At 46.4% G+C, this 19,511-nt stretch overlaps 1 protein-coding gene across 1 annotated transcript; it reads right to left on the reverse strand.

Moving 5' to 3' along the window:
- Nucleotides 1–668: 668 nt before the first annotated feature.
- On the reverse strand, nt 669–18,632 carry DDX52 (DExD-box helicase 52). Its single transcript, XM_055001437.1, has 15 exons — nt 18,532–18,632; nt 16,663–16,894; nt 15,997–16,136; nt 15,206–15,391; nt 13,904–14,047; nt 13,014–13,125; nt 12,848–12,920; nt 11,724–11,927; nt 10,471–10,561; nt 9,670–9,792; nt 7,238–7,388; nt 5,603–5,678; nt 3,221–3,292; nt 2,178–2,270; nt 669–1,131 (listed from the first exon to the last, which is right to left on the reverse strand). The coding sequence occupies exons 1-15, from the start codon at nt 18,616–18,618 to the stop codon at nt 1,053–1,055; spliced, it is 1,863 nt and encodes a 620-aa protein (XP_054857412.1). The 5' UTR covers nt 18,619–18,632; the 3' UTR covers nt 669–1,052.
- Nucleotides 18,633–19,511: the final 879 nt, after the last annotated feature.

The following is a 19,511-nucleotide window of genomic DNA, read 5'->3' on the forward strand; positions in this document are numbered from 1 at the left end:
CAAGTCCTTGTGGGTCCCCCCACTAGTGTATATGCATACGTTGTGTATAGCTCTCATGACTGTCTACAAACTTGTGTCTACTGGTGAACCCTCCCCACTATTTCCTCTTTCCCTTCCCTGAAACCCCCTATACCTTCTACCCAGGGCTTTTTTTCTGGGAAAAGAGGTGGTGGAACTCAGTGGGTTGCCCTCGGAGAAAATGGTCACCTGGCTGGTGGCCCTGTCCCAATCTCCAGACAGAGGGGAGTTGAGATTGACCTCTGTGCCGCGCCGCTGAGGTCAATCTAAACTCCCCTCTGCCTGGAGATCAGGGGGCGGGGCCACCAGCCAGGTGACCATTTTCAAGAGGTGCCGGAACTCCATTCCACCGCGTTCCTGCTGAAAAGAAGCCCTGCTTCTACCATTTTCCGTGCTTCCTTCTCTTCCCCCCTCACCAGCCCACTTCAAGCTTTCCCTTCACACTGACACCTTGCTGCTGCAAGGTGGAGGATCTGGAGCTCCTTGATCAAAAACCGAGAAGACTACAAATGTTGATCCTAAGCTTGCCCTTTAAATAGTTTAGTTATAACTCACATGCAAAACTAAACTCTACATGGTCTTTAGTAGTATGAACCAGGACAAGACAGAAAAAAACGAGAACACGTTAACTATTGTAAAACCATCTGCAGGGAAAATTTATTGTGAGAACACAGTTCACCTCGGTCCCCTTCCACAGGTATTCCGCAAGTGAATTTAAATTCTTTCTCCGAAGTCCTCAGCATCAGGCCTGCAATGTGCTGATCACGTATCGCTCCCTCATCCTAGTCGTACAACCCATTTTCTGATGCTGCAGAACCTGGGGGAAAACAGGCTAGAGCACCTGGGGGCACGGCAGAAATGGTGCCACCTGGAAAATGTCTGGTTCCTGAGCAAGTTGGACAGGGGTAGTTTAGCACTGGTGCATTTTTTTGACATCAGGAAGGGCCCGCCTCCAGCACGTCCATCAACGACCCCTTTAGCTTCTTAAATTCAACAGAATCCTTTTATCCTGACTGATTTTCAAGGCAGTGTGATCAATTTTCTGGAACAGTCTGTGACTGAGAATTGTTACTTTTAGCTTTATCCTTCTTTACGCCTTTCTGGGCGATTATCCTAAAAAGGGTGAATGGGGGAGAACACGCCAAGTTAGAATAATGTACCCAGATTTATAAACATCTCAAAATAAAACAAACCATTACAATACAAATTTTAATTAACCATTTGCCAGGCAGAACCAAGTAAGTGAACTAGATGCTATAAATTAAGCAGAAGCTAGATTGGAAAGCCTGCTAAAAACTAATTTTAAAGGGGCCAGGGAAAGGTGTGTGAATGCAACAGAGGCAGAATCCATTCTAACGCACTCTCTCTATGACCTGTGTTTACTTGCCATTTGTTTGGCTTTGGTAGCTCTCGGTTTCTGGAAACATTCAGGTGGTCAGAACTGGGGTGCTTTCTGTAAACAGAACCTCAAACTGTTTCCTAATCCAGCCACAGAGAATCCACATAATGTATTTCCGGTTGGGGTTGGCTTTCCATCCCTTAGCTCTGACAGCTCTAAACACCGTCTCCAATTTCTAACCTCGTGTTCTTAGACCCCCACCTATTTATCACATTTGAATCTCAGCATCCTATGGTGGATTCCCTCCCTTCTTTTTAGTCCCTCCAAAGTGGTTTATGCTGATGGACCAAGATCATGGAGTGAACTTTATGGCTGAGCAGAGATCTGAAACTTGGCCTAAACGTTTGTTTTACTGTTTTATAATGTTTAAGCTACGTTTTATAGCATTTTAGTGTGTTTTATATATTGCTGTACGCAGGGCTTTTTTTCTGGGAAAAGGGGGGGTGGAACTCAGTGGGTTGCCCTCGGAGAAAACGGTCACATGGCTGGTGGCCCCGCCCCCTGATCTCCAGACAGAGGGGAGTTGAGATTGCCCTCCATGCCACTCGGCAGCACGGAAGGCAATCTCAACTCCCCTCTGTCTGGAGATCAGGGGGCGGGGCCACCAGCCATGTGACCATTTTCAAGAGGTTCCAGAACTCCGTTCCACCATGTTCCCGCTGAAAAAAAGCCCTGGCTGTACGGTACCTATGGTTTTTGATATTGTGACCTGCCCTGAGCCCCTACATGTTCTTTTGTGTTCTATGTAAGTATAACTTACTTTTTCCTCTTGGCTTTCCCCTGCACGAACTGAGGGGATGTGAGAATGCGTTCCCTTTCCAAAGGCTTCTTGATCAGCTTCTTCTTTTGTTTGCTGAAAAATGGCATTTAAGGAAGGGGAAAGAGCCATGATAGAAATTTAATTAAAACCAGTTTGAATTAGCATTCCCCTCCCCACTGCTCCACACAGCAGCCAATGTCCCTATAAAAACAATGGAAGATAGTTTAGCAGAGTTTATAGCACAAACCGCACAGCAGGTGGCTCAAAGGAGGAGCAGAAGGGATATGGAAGTCTAGAGAAGGACCCCCACAATGTCAGAAACTGGGGGTGGAGGGGGAATCTTGAAAGCGTTGCCGCTGCTGCCAGTAGGAAGGAAGCCAAGGGCAGGGCCAGGTGCAAGGAGAACTACCAAGCTGACATTTACAAGGGGCCGGGGCTGGTTCACCCCATCGCTGGCATCTTCAGTATCATGCCACTCCTGAGAGCCTGGCCCAGGGCATCAAGGGTCTGATCATCACCACGGCACAACTGTCACTCTAAACGCAGTAGTCCTGCTTCCCCCCCTTGCTAGATTACGGTCTTAAGAATGATTTGTTCTGCTTTGGATCATGCATGTAATGTATTTATTGCTATGTGAACCAGCTTGGAGGTATTTTTACTGAAAAAAAACAGGACAAGATAGGTTAGAACCCAGATCTGGAGTGGGTAGAGAGACTCCTGCTCTGCATTCCTTAGAACAGGCTGGACTACATCTCATCCAGAGCCCCCCCTTTGCCTTTCCTCCTAATACTTCTGAAAACAGGACAATTCTCTAAAGTGGAAACCAGGCTACTGTTGTGGTGATCTAGATACAGTCAGATGGCTCCTGCTTGCACTCAAGACCCAATCACATGGGAGGGCTGCAGTGTCATGTTTCTAGAGCTCCCAGCTGAAGTCATGATTGAGTGAGAATGGCTGTCAGTTAGAGACGACTGAGCAGCTTTCGACCCCACCCCCTTCTGTCCTAGTAACATCGTTTCACTTGACTTACCACCACAACTTACCTTTGCAGTTTGCGAAAATGTTTGATGTAGTCTGGCACAGGACACCCAGCTCGCTGAATAACACTGGCTATGCTAGGAGACAAAAAAAGGGGGTGGGGGTGTCAGGTGCAACGATCCTTGCAAATGTTAGAAATGTACTTTTGGTCTAGGGATAAGAAGGATGGAGTTAGAAGTACTGAACAAGTGCCAAAGAGCTGTGAAAAGCAGCTAATTCACATGCATGAGTCCAGGCCAGCTTTACTTTTCACATATTTACTTTCTTCATTTATACCCTCCCTTTCTTTCAAATGGGGTCCCAAAGCAGCTTACATCATCCTCTTTCCTCCATTTTATTCTTACAACTCTGATGAGGTAGGTTAGGCTGAGAAAGGGTGACTGGCCCAAGGTTAACCAGCAAGCTCTCATGGCAGAGTGGGGACTCAAGCTTGAGTCTTCCAGATGCTAGACCAACGCTCTAACCATCACACCACATAGGCTGTCTTCTCAACTTCTCAAGCAAATGAGAACCAGTGATGTTTTAGGGTCACACAATCTGATTTTTATCACCAAACCTTCCAGTGGTGACAGGATCTTTACAAATCTGTTCACCGCTCTGACTACAGCGAATGTCCCTCTGGCAGGCAGTTCCAAAGCTCAGCACAATACAGAGCAGAGCCACCCTCTGGTTCCTCCTCCTCCCAAGTTTGGAGGCCTCGTGCTTGTCCTGGTCTGCCCTGGTCTTTAGGGACAATCCAGTGTTTCTGAAACTATGTGACACTTGACATAAGCTGAATCTGTGTTGGGGGCAATTACAAATTTGGGCTGGCTACCAAGGCTACCTAAAATTTGTGGACCCCTTATGCCCTGCCACTAGATCCTTTCACATTTAGATTAGGGGTGGCTAAATGTGATCAAGCACTCCAGTCAGGAGTCTTTACCGTGAAGTGTAAAAATCTGAAACCAAAGATATTCAGAGAGTCTGGAAAAAGAGGACAGCAGTGAAGAAAATTGTAGTCTCTTAATGAGGCAACATATGTATAAGATTTCATTCTCTGTCTGTGCAAGTCTTCAGAAGGAGGAAATGGGCTTCCATTTCCTCAGGCAACCAAAGCCGACCACAGTTACATGGGGGAGTACTCACAGCTGCTTAGAGTGCCAGAATCTACAGCACCCCAGCCCGGGTTTCCCCCACCCCGGCTCCTGCTTCCTGCTGCTGCTCCAGCGGCCAAACATTTGTTTTTAAACACCATTGCGTCACTTCCAGGGGAAACTCAGAAACAACATCGGCTGCTCTAGGAATCTGCAGAAACTATGTTTTTACCACAGAGTTTCTGGCATTCCAAGAGTGCAGTGACATTGCATGTCAGTACCTGCCAATCTCTGTCCCTGCTGGACTCCCGCCAGTTGCCAAGCCATGCCTGGCAGCCCTGCTGAAGCCCATAACAAGCCTTTGGACAGACACCTAACCTCTTTTTCCGGAAACATTGACTCATTCACTCTGACAGCATCTGCTTTTGTTTGAGAGTTCTCAGGGGAAAGCAGAAGCCACTAGAGCAACTCAGACATTGTTACAGAAAGATTTCTGCGCCAAAGACTCATAGAATTGGAAGGAACATCCAGGGTCATCTAGTCCAACCCCTTGCACAGTGCAGGAAATTCACAACTACCTCCCCTCACCCCAAGCCCTGCTCCATGCCCAGAAGATGGCAAAAGAAGATGGCAGTTCATGGGTGAACTGGTTTACGTATGGCCCATTACTATATGTTTTACACAACTTCTAGTGTAAACTCCCCTAATCTAAGATCACTGTCCCTAGTTGTGACTGGCGATACTTTGGTGGTGGTAATCTTGCACCCGAGGTGAACTTTGTGAAATTATGATTATTGAAGTGGGTGTGTGCACACTCGCATGATGCTGCCTGATTCTTCCCCTTGTCAAGGAGAGGCCATCAGGGGCCAAATCAAGCCTTCCCCAGCATAGCCCGTGATCTCAAGGCACCCTCCCCATGCTCATATCATAATTTATCTCCACCAGCTTTGCCCCAGCTGAGATACAAAAAGACTCCAAGTCCTCTCCTCCAGTTAAAACGTGGTTTTGCTCCTTATCTGCGCTCATTCCCAGGCACCAGCTGAGACAGAGAAACAGGAGAAAGAGACGACAGTGTTTAAGGGAAAAGCTCTGCCAAAGCCTCTCCTGTTGTTTGCATTGGCAGGAAAAGGGGGCTTAGAAGAGCTCTTTTACCTGTTTCCCAGCTTGCATAAGATTGAGTTAGCAGGTGGAGTCAATGTCACTGACCCTTGATTAGTTGGAGATACATCCCCCATTAAAAGTTAGCTGCTAGCCAGCAGCGTAAGTCACAACAAGACTTAACGGTCAGCAAACACACCCAAACTAGAGACGTACCTTCTTAGTAATGGCTTGTCATCTTCAGTGAAGAAAGTAACCGCTTTTCCTGTGTGTCCAGCTCTCCCCGTGCGACCTGTCAGACAGGAATACACTATATAATCTCTCTCTTTAACATACACCAGTTCCTTTGGGACACAGCAAGGGGGAATGCGTACACAGAACAGCAGGCAACGGAAAAGATAAGACTTCCCTAGTTCAAGCTTCAACACGAACAACAGGTTGCTGCCAAAGTGGTCTGCCAAGTTCTCTGCACAAGAGCAGATTCCACAAAGGTGTAAGAACGGGGAAAGAGTACTTAAAGAAATGAATCTGTTGCTCGACTGCATCTGTGACCTGGACTGAACAATCTAAGCTAAGGAAAACAGAAAGGTCTCAAACACAACCCATGGAAGTATGATGCCAAGATCCACCTTCAGCACTCTTTCCCATATTCTACATTAGAAATGTGCCTTTCCCCATAAAGACATCTTGTATATTTATGGATGAGAGCTGCTCAGAGTGCTGTCCTTTAGAAAAAAATGCCAGTGCCTATTGGCTGTTAACTCTATTACACGTATCCTGCTGTGCTAGTCTGTTCCTCTTTCAGAAAGCAAGGCAAGACCAGACTGTCTGTGTGTGCAGGTGATATATTTGCCTGTTTATATATCCAATGGTGCTAATCAGGGCTTTTTTTCAGCTGGAACGTGGTGGAATGCAGTTCCGGAACCTCTTGAAAATGGTCACATGGCTGGTGGCCCTGCCCCCTGATCTCCAGACAGAGGGGAGTTGAGATTGCGCCCTTCTGTCTGGAGATCAGGGGGCGGGGCCACCAGCCACGTGACCATTTTCGCCGAGAGCGATTTAAACCTTTAAAAACTCCCCCCTTGTTCCAGCTGACCCAAAGTGACGTCAGTGGCCCTGGGAGCATGAGTGCACTTTACACGCGCACATGTGGTACCAGGGGTACCACCTCCTGCCAAGAGTTGCCCCCTGTGCTGGCAACCCACTAAGTTCCACCACCTCTTTTCCCAGAACAAAGTCCTGGTGCTAATTAATATATTTTAATGGTTTCATCTTATTTTGTCTTCACAGATAGTGTTAGTTTTTAGACAGATGTTTAGTGACCGTACAGTCACCTTGAGACTCTTTAGGGTGGAAGAGTATAGTAAAATATAAGAAATAGTAATAAGAAAGTGTCATTTTAAGTGCTCCATATTTTATGGAGCACACAACTGTTCCCAGTGCATACATGTCCTTTAAGCGTTTTTTTAAAAAAAGAACTTCAAATTCTATACCTAAGCAACCCAATTTTTGTGCCACAGAAAATTCAGCTCTACATCCACTAGAAGATTATGCAAACTGAGGCAATACACTTTTCATTGTGTATAATTTGTTCAGATTTTCTTGTCACAGGGAATTACAAACACCAGAGATTTCTCAGCCACCTTTCTGGATTCTGAGATTTCACATAGTTTTCAAGCTTATCTCCAATCCATGAGGGCCAGAAACTAAAAAAACAGGAATGTTGAGGGTTGGCCCTGAATCCTTAAACAAGCAATGCATGTCCTACACAAGCACTCTTCCCAACAATAAATGAAATAAAAATAAAAAGGTAAAGAAGAGTTCCAGGATAAAACGTGCCTCTCTACTCACCAATCCGGTGAATATATTCCACGGCACTACTTGGGAAGTCGTAATTGAGGACCATATTCACTCCTTTGAAGTCAATTCCTCTCGCTAGCAAAGCTGTGCAGATCAGGACCCAAATCTTCCCTGCCCTGAAACTCTGGACGACGTTGTCTCTCTATGAAGACAAATAACATCCCGCCCCATAAAAACAAAAATGTAGAAAGCAGCTTCTCACACGCATCAGATCTTGGGATGACTAGCAAAGGCTGATGTTTTGATGCCTTGGGTTGTCCGCTCCTTCCCTGATCCCATTTCTACATGTGGGCTTGTCTTTAAATTGAATGAACAGAAAGAAAAAAAAAAACTTCACACCATGCTCACTTGTGGAACTCACTGCCACAATACACAGGGCTGGACCACTGGCTGATTTTTTAGGAGATTAGAGCAACTCAGATGGCCACTGACCTCTGTAGCTAAACAGAGCCTCCACATGCGGAGGAAATATACTTCCATGGGGACAAAATCAGAACGGAACAAGGGACAGCTGGTTTTAGTACCCTGCTTGAGAGATTGATAGGCTTCTGGCTGACAAATGCTGAGGGGGGGGAAGGGACTAGCTGCATGGAGGTCCAGTCCAACTGGGCACCTCCGATGTTCTTGTTTTCATGCCTACCCCAGCAAATGAGGAAGGTCACCAAGAGCACATTCCAGCAGGGGGGGGGGCAGACTTTTTTCCCACTCAGGGGGAAAAAAACAAGGCTGGCTGAGCTGTTTGTCAAGCCCCATTCATTCGAACCCCATCAGGGCAAAACAAATCCCATGTGGATTCGTGCCCCAAGAAGTTAGCAGCATGGAAGGTGCCCTAAAAGTAATAAGGGTTATGGGAAAGAAAAAGGCGCTTGCTGTCAATCTGAAGCTACTGATGCAGGAGGGAAGAGGAGGAAAGTCATCACCTTCTGCACTTTCTACTACGCTAAAAAAAAAGAGGGCCCACCGTGTCCAGCCTGCTTGGAAAGAGCCACTTCCCGGGGGGGGGGGGGGGGTTCAGGATCCCTTACGTTCGCTGAACAGCAGGCAAGAGGACACATAACCAGCACTCCTCTGCATGTCCACAGCACCTCCATCAGGCTCAAAGAGCCCTCTCTCAGTATCTGTCATTTATAGCCCGTCCTACCTCCATGAGGCTCGGGACACCATGCGCGATTCACCCTTCACCCGCACAGCAACACTGTGACGTGGATCATCAGCTGAGACAGAATGGTTCCCACTTCCCCATGAAGCTTGCTGAGTTGGTGGGGATTTGAACCCAGATCTCCCCAGTGCTGTTGAACGTTCTAACCCCATGCCATGCTGGCTTAAAAATGGAAAACGCCACCACTTACAAACACTGTACGAGGTAGATCAGTGTAATTATCCCCTCTACATTACAAACAGGAAGAGAGACAAAGAGACTGTGGCTTGCCTAAGGTCACCGGGTGAGCTTCTGGCCAGGATCACCTCCTCACCAGCAAGGAGCCCTGGGCTTCCTCCAAAAGCCTGGTATAGGAGACAGAAACCACCCCCTCCTTCCTTCCATGCAGACTTCGGGAGAGAAAAGGAAGTCGATTTTTGCAGGCAGGGCCTGAGGACTTCAGGAGCAGTTTCTCTCCCTCCTCGCAGGATCTTTGCAAAAGGCAGCAGCGACCACGCACCGTTTGCCATTCCTGCCAAAGCTCTCTGTGAGGGCAAATGCTCCTCCCACCCCAGAGCTTGTTGAATAGGCCACGGGGCTTGGCGCCCATGAGCAAAAATCACAGCCTGGTGCATAAAGCCAATTCAACATGCATGGACTCCGAATGGGTACTTTCAGGTCCAGGCAGGCTGACACAGCAGCCGGCCTCACTTTACTTTTTAGGTCATTTTCATTGCTTTGTTCCTTGTATAAATTATAGCATTGTGCTGTTTCTCTAATATTGTAATCTATTTTTTGTTTTGCTGCTTGTTGTATATATATTACTGTTTTATTATATATATATCGTATCTTTTAGGGCACCACTCTAATTTGATAATCTTGTTTTATTGTATTGTTGACTGTATGTAGTACATTGCTTGACTGCATGGTTTTTAATTGCATTACCCACCTTGAATCTTGGTGAGAAAGGCAATCTATAAACGAAAGGTAGAACAGGGATGAAACAGGTAAATAAATAATTTCATGGGGCCTTAGCCCCTGCCCCACATCAGCCCCTGCAAGTATTTATGTGAACAATAAAGTGCAGAAAGAGGAGACATGGGGCTGCTGCATAAACAGCCACCAGCAGCTTCGTGCTCTTCAGTTCAAAGCACATCCTGCTCGCAGAAGTCGGCCCACTAAAGTTCCAAAAGCAGCAATACAGCCAGGGCAAATCCCAGGAGACTCAAAAGAGAGAACCGTGGGGTGCAGCATCCTCTGGACTCGAGCAGTATCAGAAGCCTACCTGTTGTTGGGTTCTGTCTGCATGAATGATGTCCACGTTGATGCCCTCATAGATGAGCTCGTGGAAAAGCTCTTTCGCCCGCTCAATGGACTGGACAAAAACTAAGACGGGAGGTGTGAAGCCCTGCATTGGAGAGAGGAACAAAGAAAGCCTGAGCAGGCAGCTGACCAAAAACACAGCCAAGTTTACAGAGGGGGCATTACTGACATGCAGAAATCAAGAGGGCCAAGGGATGGGCTCAGGCAAGCTCTTAAGCTGCTGAATGTTAAAATCACTAAAAATCTCCACTGCTGGGACTGCCTCTTTTGGAGAAATCTCTCTGAGACTATGGAGAAAGTTCTCTGAAAACTCTACAGATTTTAGAAATCCATGTTCTATGCCATGTACTTCTTTACATTTTTCATCTTTCTTGGTAACAGAATGAGAAAAAAAGGAAGTGAATCTTTCAAAGACATATACAGGAATCACCTTGAGTCATGGGCTGGAAGGACCCATACAGCAAAGTAAGAGGACCCAGGGTACTGCACCACTGCACCACTTCAAAGGCCAGGTGAAGGAGCTCCTCTTTAAAAAAAGAAAAAAAAAGCCCTCCCTACATGCCAAAAGCTAGCATAACGGTAAAGGTGACTAGCCTAGAGCCTCTTTCTCCCCATGGGCAAGAAAATTGTGTTAGGAGACTTATTCAAAAACCTGCTGCCTGGAGCACTACGCAGTCTGTCTCTACTGGATCCACCCTCAGTTTTATTACCAAGCACATCTAAATCACCGGGGGGAAAAGCAAACACCAAAACCCAAAACTACCTTTTTCACAAGATCTCTCATAGCTAGCAGTTTCCCGGTTTCTGATCCCACAAACAAGAGCTCCTGATCCACTGTCTCTGCTGCAGAGTTTCTGGAATTAAAAAAAAAAGAGCTGTGAAGGGGCTCAAGCTGAATTATTGCAGAAGTAACTGCCCATGTGATGAAAGAATTAATTTAAAGCATGCACTTCGCTTTCGCCCAACGCCACAGTGGGCCAGTTTGAGGGTCCGCCCGCCCACCCGCAGTCGCGCTGCTCCCTGAGCCCCCTGGTGAGGGGAGAGGCGGCAGTAACCCACAGAGACAACCTCCATCCCGGAGTTTCTGATGACCTGATGAGCCGTGGTGCAAGGTGATCTCCCCTTGGAAGCTGAGCTGTCCCTCCCAGCGATGGCGGTGAAGGGGCAGCTGATCAGCTCCTCCAGCTACAGCTCTTCTGAGGCTTTGCAGCAGGAGCTTTGCCCCAGAACCCGAATGGAGCGGGTTCAGGAGCTGCTGGAGAAGCAGCGGGCACTTCAGCAGGTGCTGAGCCTACGCCTGAAGGAGCTGCGCCATGTTTGCATGCGGGAAGCGGAACTGACAGGGAAGCTGCCCCCGGAGTACCCCCTGGAGCCAGGTGAAAGACCTCAGCCTGTGAGGAGGCGGCGGCCAGCCCCTACTTATAGGATCACTGCTGCCCTAAAGAATGCGGACGTGCCCTCCCTGGAGGAGCTGGCCCGTGACTTGGCGCTGCAGCAGCAAGTGGTCGAGGCCGCTCAACGCCTGGCCGTTGCCCCAGAGCTGACAGCCGAGCAGCGTCGCCGTCGGAGGCAGGTCCAGGCGGATGCCACCCAGAGCCTTTGGGAACTCGAGGTCCAGGTAGTCGAAATTGAAAACAAAATTAAAGCCTAAGGGGTTTGCCTTTTCAACAATGCAAGCAAGTATAATGGAAACTTTTAAGAACAGAAGAATGATGAATGGAACTGTGAAAGGAGGTTCCAGCGAAGGAAACCAGCGAACAAGAGACCTGTCATGAGCAATGGCCATAAGGTGGACAATAAAGAGGAAGTAACCCAGAATAGGTGCTACCAATGCAGCAAGCCATTGGCCCTGAACTCGATATGCTGGAAGAGATAAAATTTGACCCATAAAATGGAGCGTGGATTCCAACAACCACACAGGAGCAGGAGAGCTGGATAACCTGACAGATATTTCAGAGAAGGAACATAAGGAACCTCCCATGAGGAAAGAAAGGGCCATTTGGTCTGCACAGTTACCTGGCTCCAACAGAGACAGAAACGACGTTGTCCAAGTTCAGCTTACACCACTGCTCTACATCGCTTGCGAATGTCGCGCTGAACATAGCCCTCTTGATAACAGGGGAGGTGCAAGCCAGAAAGATGGTGGCCAGCTGCTCTCGGAACCCCGTCTTCCCATCTTCAAATAACTTGTCTGACTCGTCGACCACGAGCCATTCGACCCTAAGACAGGGCAGGAGGCTGGCATAAGTTATGCTCCTCCAGTCTAAAACTCAGGTCTTTGCGTGCTCAGCAGGAACACTCGTATTGCTGTGCTGATATCATTCCCAGGTATGCGGGGCCCAGTATTAGAGGCATTCGTGATCCCCACCACAGGCTGGAGAGCCCTGATCTTATTAATTACATTTTAACCTCTTCTTTCCCTCCAGATACTGGCTCCCAAACCTCAGACAATAGCAAATATGGCAATTCAACCAAAGGGCTCTTTGGGAAGGGATGGGAGCTTTACACGGAAGAGGAGGCAGGAGGAGGGGAAGGTGCTGACCCTACATGATGCCTGGAAGATTTCTAGTTCTGTATCTAGTTCTGAAAACACACATATCACTAGTCGATCAAGCCCAATACTGGAAGCGGTTACTTCAAGTCTTAAGTCAAGGGCTGCCGGAGGCTCTCTTAATTGGTTATGCCACCAAAATAACCCAAATGCTCTGTCTGTGAGTTATGGACCGGCCCACTTCCCCAAACTTCTAATCCTCAAGGCTGAAATAACAAACAAATCCAGCTTCAAAGTGTGTTGAAAATGTTGGTTAATCTCTGAAACCAAACAGAGGAGTTCAGCATTATTTCCAGCATTCAGTGTATGAATTGTTCATTGAATTGTTCACTTGGCCCTCCTGAAAAGGCTTACAAAAATATTATTGAAAATCTGTGTAATTAAGCTTAGTTTGCATAAGCTGCAGAATTTAGGTAAAAATTGAGCATGTGCATTTGAATTATGCTGAATATTCTGTTCCATTTTCAGGCAAAGTTAAGTTTGCACAAATGCAGCCAACATAACAGACATGCACTTGGATCAACATGTCCATTCTGTAAGGATCCTTAAGAAATAGGCTTAGGCTGCTTAAAAAGGGAGAGTAACGTACCTGGCCAAGTTTATTGCTGGAGGATCTTGTTTCAGCAAATAAATCAGTCTGTTTGGAGTGGTCACCAGTATATCTGCAGAAAAACACACACATGCATACAGGAACGAAGAGAAGGGACAAGCAGACAGAACATTTGTCCATAAACCCAGACTGATATCCAAATTACCGAATTTACAGGAAGATTTTGGTCCAAACTTCTTGGCAGCCAAGGCAGCTTTGTGGATCATGTAGATCCGAAAGCCTGTCCCTTCAGACAGTTTCACCAGCTCTCTGTGCGTCTACAAAAGAAAATGAACACAGGCTTAAATGCCTACAATAGCTGACAGAAAAAGCAAAATTAAAAATATAGGAGGAGGGTTCACAACACAGTAGAGACTTCAGGTTTAATCCCCCAGCACCTCTAAAGGGCCTCAGGTAACAGAGTTTGTAAAGGAACTCTCTCGGCCACAAAATACAGAAAGCTGTGCTAGTCAGGGAACAAAAATTCTAATGTGACAGTCCGAAGCTAATTTTAATGATCACAGCTATATACTGGTATTGTGTGAAGAAGCAAGGAATGGCCTCAAGCCTCATTAGGAAGGGGCTGTGGCTCAATGGTAGAGCCTCTGCTTTGCGTGCAGAAGGTCCCAGGTTCAATCCCCAGCATCTCCAGTTATGGATCAGATAGCAGGTGATATAAAAGACCCAGAGAGCTGCTGCCAGACTGCGAAGACAATACTGACTTTGATGGACCAATGGCCCGATTCAGTAGGAGTTAGCCATGTTAGTCTGTAGTAGCAAAATAGTCAAGAGTCCAGTAGCCCCTTTAAGACTAACCAACTTTATTGTAGCATAAGCTTTTGAGAACCACACCTCTCTTCGTCAGATGCGGTTCTCAAAAGCTTATGCTACTATAAAGTTGGTTAGTCTTAAAGGGGCTACTGGACTCTTTACTATTTTGCAATCTTACATCAAGCCAGATCACTGATCCATCACAATCTATTAAGTGCTCCTGTCACTTAACACACGCTCAACATACCCTCCGACTGAAGCGTTCACAGTTCTGAATTGTCATACCTGACTGGCAAGCTCCCGGGTGGGTGAAATGATGAGAGCTCTGAAGCCTTTGTTCATTGGTTGCTTAAGGTGCACTAGAATGGGAATGGTGAAAGCCAGGGTCTTTCCAGAGCCGGTGGGAGCGCAGGCCAGAAGTTCACGACCCTAGTGTGGGGGGAGAAGGAAAAAACTTGGGCAAGACAAAGCTAGATAATTTGCATAGCACAAACAGACGTGTGGCAGAAAATCAAATTAGGCATGAAAACTAAACGAGCAAAAAGGGGCAGCACCCACACAGAAGAAAGGGGACCACAGCAAGGAAAGCTATATTTATTCATTCATGCCCAGCCTTTCTCCTTAACGGGGACCCAAAGCATCCTACATAGTTCTCTCCTCCGCTTTAGCCCATAACAACCCTGTGTGGTAGGTTAGGCTCAGAGGGCATGCCTGGCTGAAGGTTACCCAGCTAACTTCCATGGTGGACTGAAGATTCAAACCCGGGTCTCCCAGATCCTAATCTGACACTCCAGCCCCTACGCCACCAAAGCAGCAAAACCAGGTCACCCAAAGACAAGGCAAGGATTTCTACATACTCTGGGAATGGCACATGACTTTCTAAATTAACTCCTGAAAAATATTCAAACAAAAAAATTCAAGAAGGCAGGTGGAAAAATTAGCCTGTTTGAGACTTCACGAGCTTATAGAAACCTAGAAGGAAATTTGGGTATAATGAAGACATTCCCAAACCCTTCCTTCCTCTCCACCCTGCAGTTCCTTCCAGGTTTCCAGCTCATTGTTAATCGTATTTAATGCGTTCTAGAGGTACAAAGTGCCTGCAAGTAAAGATTACATTCGCCCTCACACTAAGCTGTCAAGCAGATTCCAATAACCCCCGTCAGGCAGATCTCAGCCGTCTGACCCCAGGGGTTCTCTTTCCTTCAAGGTCCTCTGGCCATGTGAGGAATGCAGCACATTTGCCATGTGAAGAAAGCCCTTTGCACAAGGAAGATTGTTCAAGGGCTTAACGCTTGGTAACTCTACATGTGTGGGCATAATGTTTCACAGACAAATGGGAAGAATCTGCATACAAGGTACTTTAGACCATTTTATTTTAAAACTTACGCTCCAGTGTGCATGCAGGGCCTCTCTTCAAAGAGTATCTTCCCCATCCATTTCAATACAAAATTCAGCTTTGCAAGAACAAAGTCTCCCAGTGAAATGAATGGGGAAAGCCCCCCACTCATGCAGGCTCCTGATGGGTATGTAGAACTTCGGGCATGTTGCTCACAAGTGACTACAGAGAGAAAGAGAAGCGGCACTCACATGAAGCATGGCCGGAATGGCTTGCATCTGAATCGGTGTGGGGGACCGGAATCCAGCAGCCTCAATATTCTGCATGATCTTTGGGTGGATTGTGTATTCTTCTCCAAGTTGCTCAAAGGTAGCAATTGGTTCTGGGAGATCTGTCCCTTGAATGTAGATTTTGTGCTTATTTCTGAAATGGTTTACCTGGAAGAAAAGAAATTATGACACACGCTACAGCAAAATGAAATGAAATTAAAGAAATTTTACCCCTTTCTTCTTAAGGCTTCCTTACAGAAGCACAAGGCGTTTTTGAAATGCAGATTTCCTGCTCTAAAACTTATTACTTGTAAATATCAAATTGGCAAACATTCATAAATGATGCAGCTTTAAATAGTTAGGCTAATTAAATCATTCAGTTGCAACTTGTTCACACACTCTAGATTCAGAAGTTTGCATTTTGGGACAGCTAGATTGGGCAGACAAAGAAAGAAATAATGCTTGCTCTACAGGACTGTAAAATTTCTCCCTCAGAGACAGCCTTAAACAGCTGAACTGCTAACACTTATTTCTGATATGAAGAGACAGTTAAGATTTCCTGATCTTGAAACAGCTGTTTACTCTTAACTTCTAATTCAAACACTGATTTTGTAAATAGAGGCCCAAGGCTCTAACCCTTCGCAGGGAAATGTGTCTCCTATGCTCCCAGCCACAAGAGCAGACCAACCCACAGAAGTTTCATTTTTATGTGCTATTCAATATGATGACCCCACATATTTACTCACAGAAGACAATTCAAAAAACCTCCTCACCTTTTCTCGTCTGGCTTGTTCCAGTTTCTCTGCAGTGGGCTTCTCCTCCCACTTTTTGGGGAGAACACTACGCTTTGCTTCCAGAGCAGACATCCACAACACTCCATCATTTTCAACTCCAGCAAGTAGTGGAGCCATCTCTGAAAGTTTCAATAACACCACAGCTTACACTAAGATGGTGGAAATGAATGATTATTGCCTGTGGATGTTAATAATAATTAAGTGCCATCAAGTCGCAATCAACTCACAGCAACTCCGCATGAGGTTTTCAAGGAAAAAGATGAGCAGAGGTGGTTTGCCATTGTCTTCCTCTGCGTAGCAACTTTGTCTCCCATCCAACTACTAACTGTGGCCAATCTTGTTTAGCTTTTGAGCTTAGACTAGTATACACTGCCTAAGAAAAATGGGTTAAGAATTGCTTTCTTGAATTCCACTTCATTATAGCATGTGCTGCTATTTCTATTTCTCCAAATAAACCATCTCAGAGCTTGTTGTCTAGATACTCTTGGCTGCACAGGTAAAAAAAAGAGATACTTTTCCCACAACCAGGAGGGGCTACTGTTTGGCATGTGTAACACCTTGAAAATTCATGCTTGCTAATATCCCAAAAGCATTCTAGTTCAAGTACAGAGATAATCTGATTTTAAAACAAGTTTTCCCCATTACCTTGTTTCTTCTTCTTCCTTCTCCTCCTCCTTTCTTCTGTGCTCTGCTCATCTCTTTTTCTCTTTTTTACAGCCCCATCAGATTCATTCACATCTTCTTCAGATGGTTGTTTTGCTTCATCGAGATGCTTGCTTGCTCCTGCACCAATCTTAGAAGGGTTCAGGAGCGTTTTGGTTTTGCTTGCAAAGAAGTCAAGATCCGCCAGAAGTTTTCTGTCCTTTGTTTTGATTACCTGAAATAGAACATATTGACACAATCTCTCTTCAGGGAGAATAAAAATCAATGTTCAGTTTGAAAATCCCATTGAACTTTTAACCCTTCCCTTCCCCTGTAAAAACACCTTTCTTAGATTGTAGGTCAATCTAAGACCTACAATCTAATCTTAGGTTGGAGTATGGTGGTGAGTGGTAAGCACTACCTAAATTTCCAGAACAGGCTGCCAGACTACATTATTCTGAAGGCTGAAATCAAATTTTGTTGTTGTTGATTTATGGTTCTGTCCAATACCATAAGGTAAAAGCTTTCAAATCTTTTGTAGGACCTGCTTCTCAACTCACTCTACTTTTCAGAACCAAAGTGTAAAGTAACTTCACAGTACTCCTGCAGCCCACAAGCAAACCAAACTCAAGAATGTCACAGCAGTTAACACAGAATCCAGTCTTATACTGAGCAGTGGACAATATTTTTAGGCCATTTTGCACATAATACAGAGGGACATCTGTAATTGTGATTTATACATTTTTGTTAGATTCTTTTATGTGCCTCGATTGTAAATGGCCTTTGGCCAGACACAATAAACTCTTATTGGCTGACATAATATAGAGATAAACCTACATTTGCCACAAAGAAACCCAGAGGCTCTTTCACTCAGCTCACCCTGTTCTTCCTCCTCTTTTTCCTTGGCATCTTAACCAACCTGTGAGAGAGTCAAAACTGACTTTGAGTTCCAACTGACAACAGGATGCTGAGATAGTTGCAAGGACCTCACTACTTCTGATTGGTGCAGGATCACAGACTGGAAGGCTTCCCCCTGCTCAGTTAAAAGATGGTTTTCTATCATTAGGAAAGTCCAGGAGCACCTATAAGACTAACACAATTTTTGGTAGGGTATGAGGTTTCGGGAGTCGCAGCTCACTTCTTCAGATACAGCTATCATGTCAAATGAGAATAGCTGGTAAATGACAATAATTTTGACAATGGATTCAATCTGGATTGAATCAAGACCTAGGCTTCCTGTCTCATTCCTGGTGCTGATTTCTCCACACTCACCACCCATATGTGCATACCCCACTCTATTCAATTGTGCCTGCTATTGTCATTCCCCAGCTATTGCCATTTACCTGCTGTTGTCATTTGGCATCTAAAATCACTCTATATAAGGACAGACGGACTCACACTGTATCTGAAGAAGTGAGCTGTGACTCATTAAAGCTCATATCCTACCACAAATTTTGTGAGTCTTCTAGGTGCTACACTGGACTCTTGCTTTTGTCTACTGCTACAGACAGACTAACAGGTCGGCCCATCTTGACCTATCTCCAGAGGGCCTTTCTCTGCAAAGCTAAAATCCAAATTCCAACGCGACCTGCAACCCAGCCCTGCCGCCCCCGTATTCTGTCACATTCTGCAGCATGGGCGAAGCAGCCCTAACTGCCCCTCTGAAATTTGCTGCCTTCCTCCCCCTCCAGGTTTGTTGTGAGAATCAAAAGAGAAGGAAAAGAAAGGAAGAAGCAATGCGACTTCGAGTATTTTTCTGGTGGGGAAGCAGAATTTCTAAAAATGTAGTTCAGTCACAATCATTAGAAAAGGCGCCCTAGAACATGTGCAGAGTGCATTCCCTTGCTGGGCGTGGCTTTCGGCCCCCCTCACCTTGAACCGCTCCGCGTCCCCCCTGAAGCGCGTCACGTCAAACTTGGCGCCGGCCCCGAGTTTCCGAAAGAGCCGCTGCGCCTCCATGCTCCTTCAGCGGGCTACCGGCGTGCACCGCGCCGGGTCAGGAAGTGGCCGCGGTGCCTAGCAACCGAGACGCCGGCGGAAGCGGGAAGCGGAAGGAAGAGACACGCACTTCCTTCGATGTGGCTGGACCACGCCTCCTTCGCTGGAGAAGGCTGGGCGAAGCTCGCGGGAGACCATAGAGCCGGAGAAGAGGGACAGCCCCCAGTTGGGGATCGCTTCCGGGTTGAAGGCCGTCATCTGTAAACTTGGTGCGTACTCATTCACGAAGTCCGGAGAAATCCTAAATTGAGTTTACACCAGTCTGAGTCCATTGAAATCAATGGCTTAGCTGGGAGGAACTCTGTTTAGGATTTCACAGTTAGTTTGCTGTGGCTTTTCTTTTTTAAGAAATAGCAATTATTGTCTCAGTCTGTGGGAGGATAACGCAGAAGGGGAGTCGGCGTCGCCGCCAAATCCTGACGGCTTTCACCGGGGCTGCCACGGATGTCCCATTGGGGATCGGAAGTGTGTGTGTAGTTTCACAGCGCCCGCGCCTCTTTGGCTGGTCCGGCTCGGAAGGGCGCTATTCTCGCTGTCGCCACGAGGAGGCGCACGAGGCTCGAGCCTTCTGCAACGAAGCGTCGAGCGTCTCTAAGCTGCCCGGGGGAGCGATGGGCGTTTATTAATTCCTGGAGGACGTTAACGGCAATGCTTTAATTTCTAAAGCCTGTCATTTTCTTATTAACAGTCAAGTCACGATCTCTCCTCACATTTGTCACAAGCTGGAGACCTAGACAAGGGGAGCTTTAATTGGACATAACCAACGTTTGTATAACTTTCCTCCCAAACTAAAGAAATCTCGTTTTCAAATGGGAAAAACTGCAAGTAGGCATGTCGTGTGTGTGTGTGCCGTT

Source organism: Eublepharis macularius, chromosome 17, assembly GCF_028583425.1.
Source record: "Eublepharis macularius isolate TG4126 chromosome 17, MPM_Emac_v1.0, whole genome shotgun sequence".
In the NCBI taxonomy this organism is placed as follows: Eukaryota; Metazoa; Chordata; class Lepidosauria; order Squamata; family Eublepharidae; genus Eublepharis; species Eublepharis macularius.

Excerpts from the sequence above, each read along its gene's own strand:
- DDX52 (XM_055001437.1), bottom strand. The coding sequence starts at position 18,618 with ATGGAGGCGCAGCGGCTCTTTCGGAAACTCGGGGCCGGCGCCAAGTTT. Across the intron at positions 16,137-16,662 it reads AAGGAAGAAGAAGAAACAAG|AGATGGCTCCACTACTTGCT; the intron begins GTAATGGGGAAA and ends TGAAACTTTCAG. Across the intron at positions 13,126-13,903 it reads CCCGGGAGCTTGCCAGTCAG|ACGCACAGAGAGCTGGTGAA; the intron begins GTATGACAATTC and ends TTTCTTTTGTAG.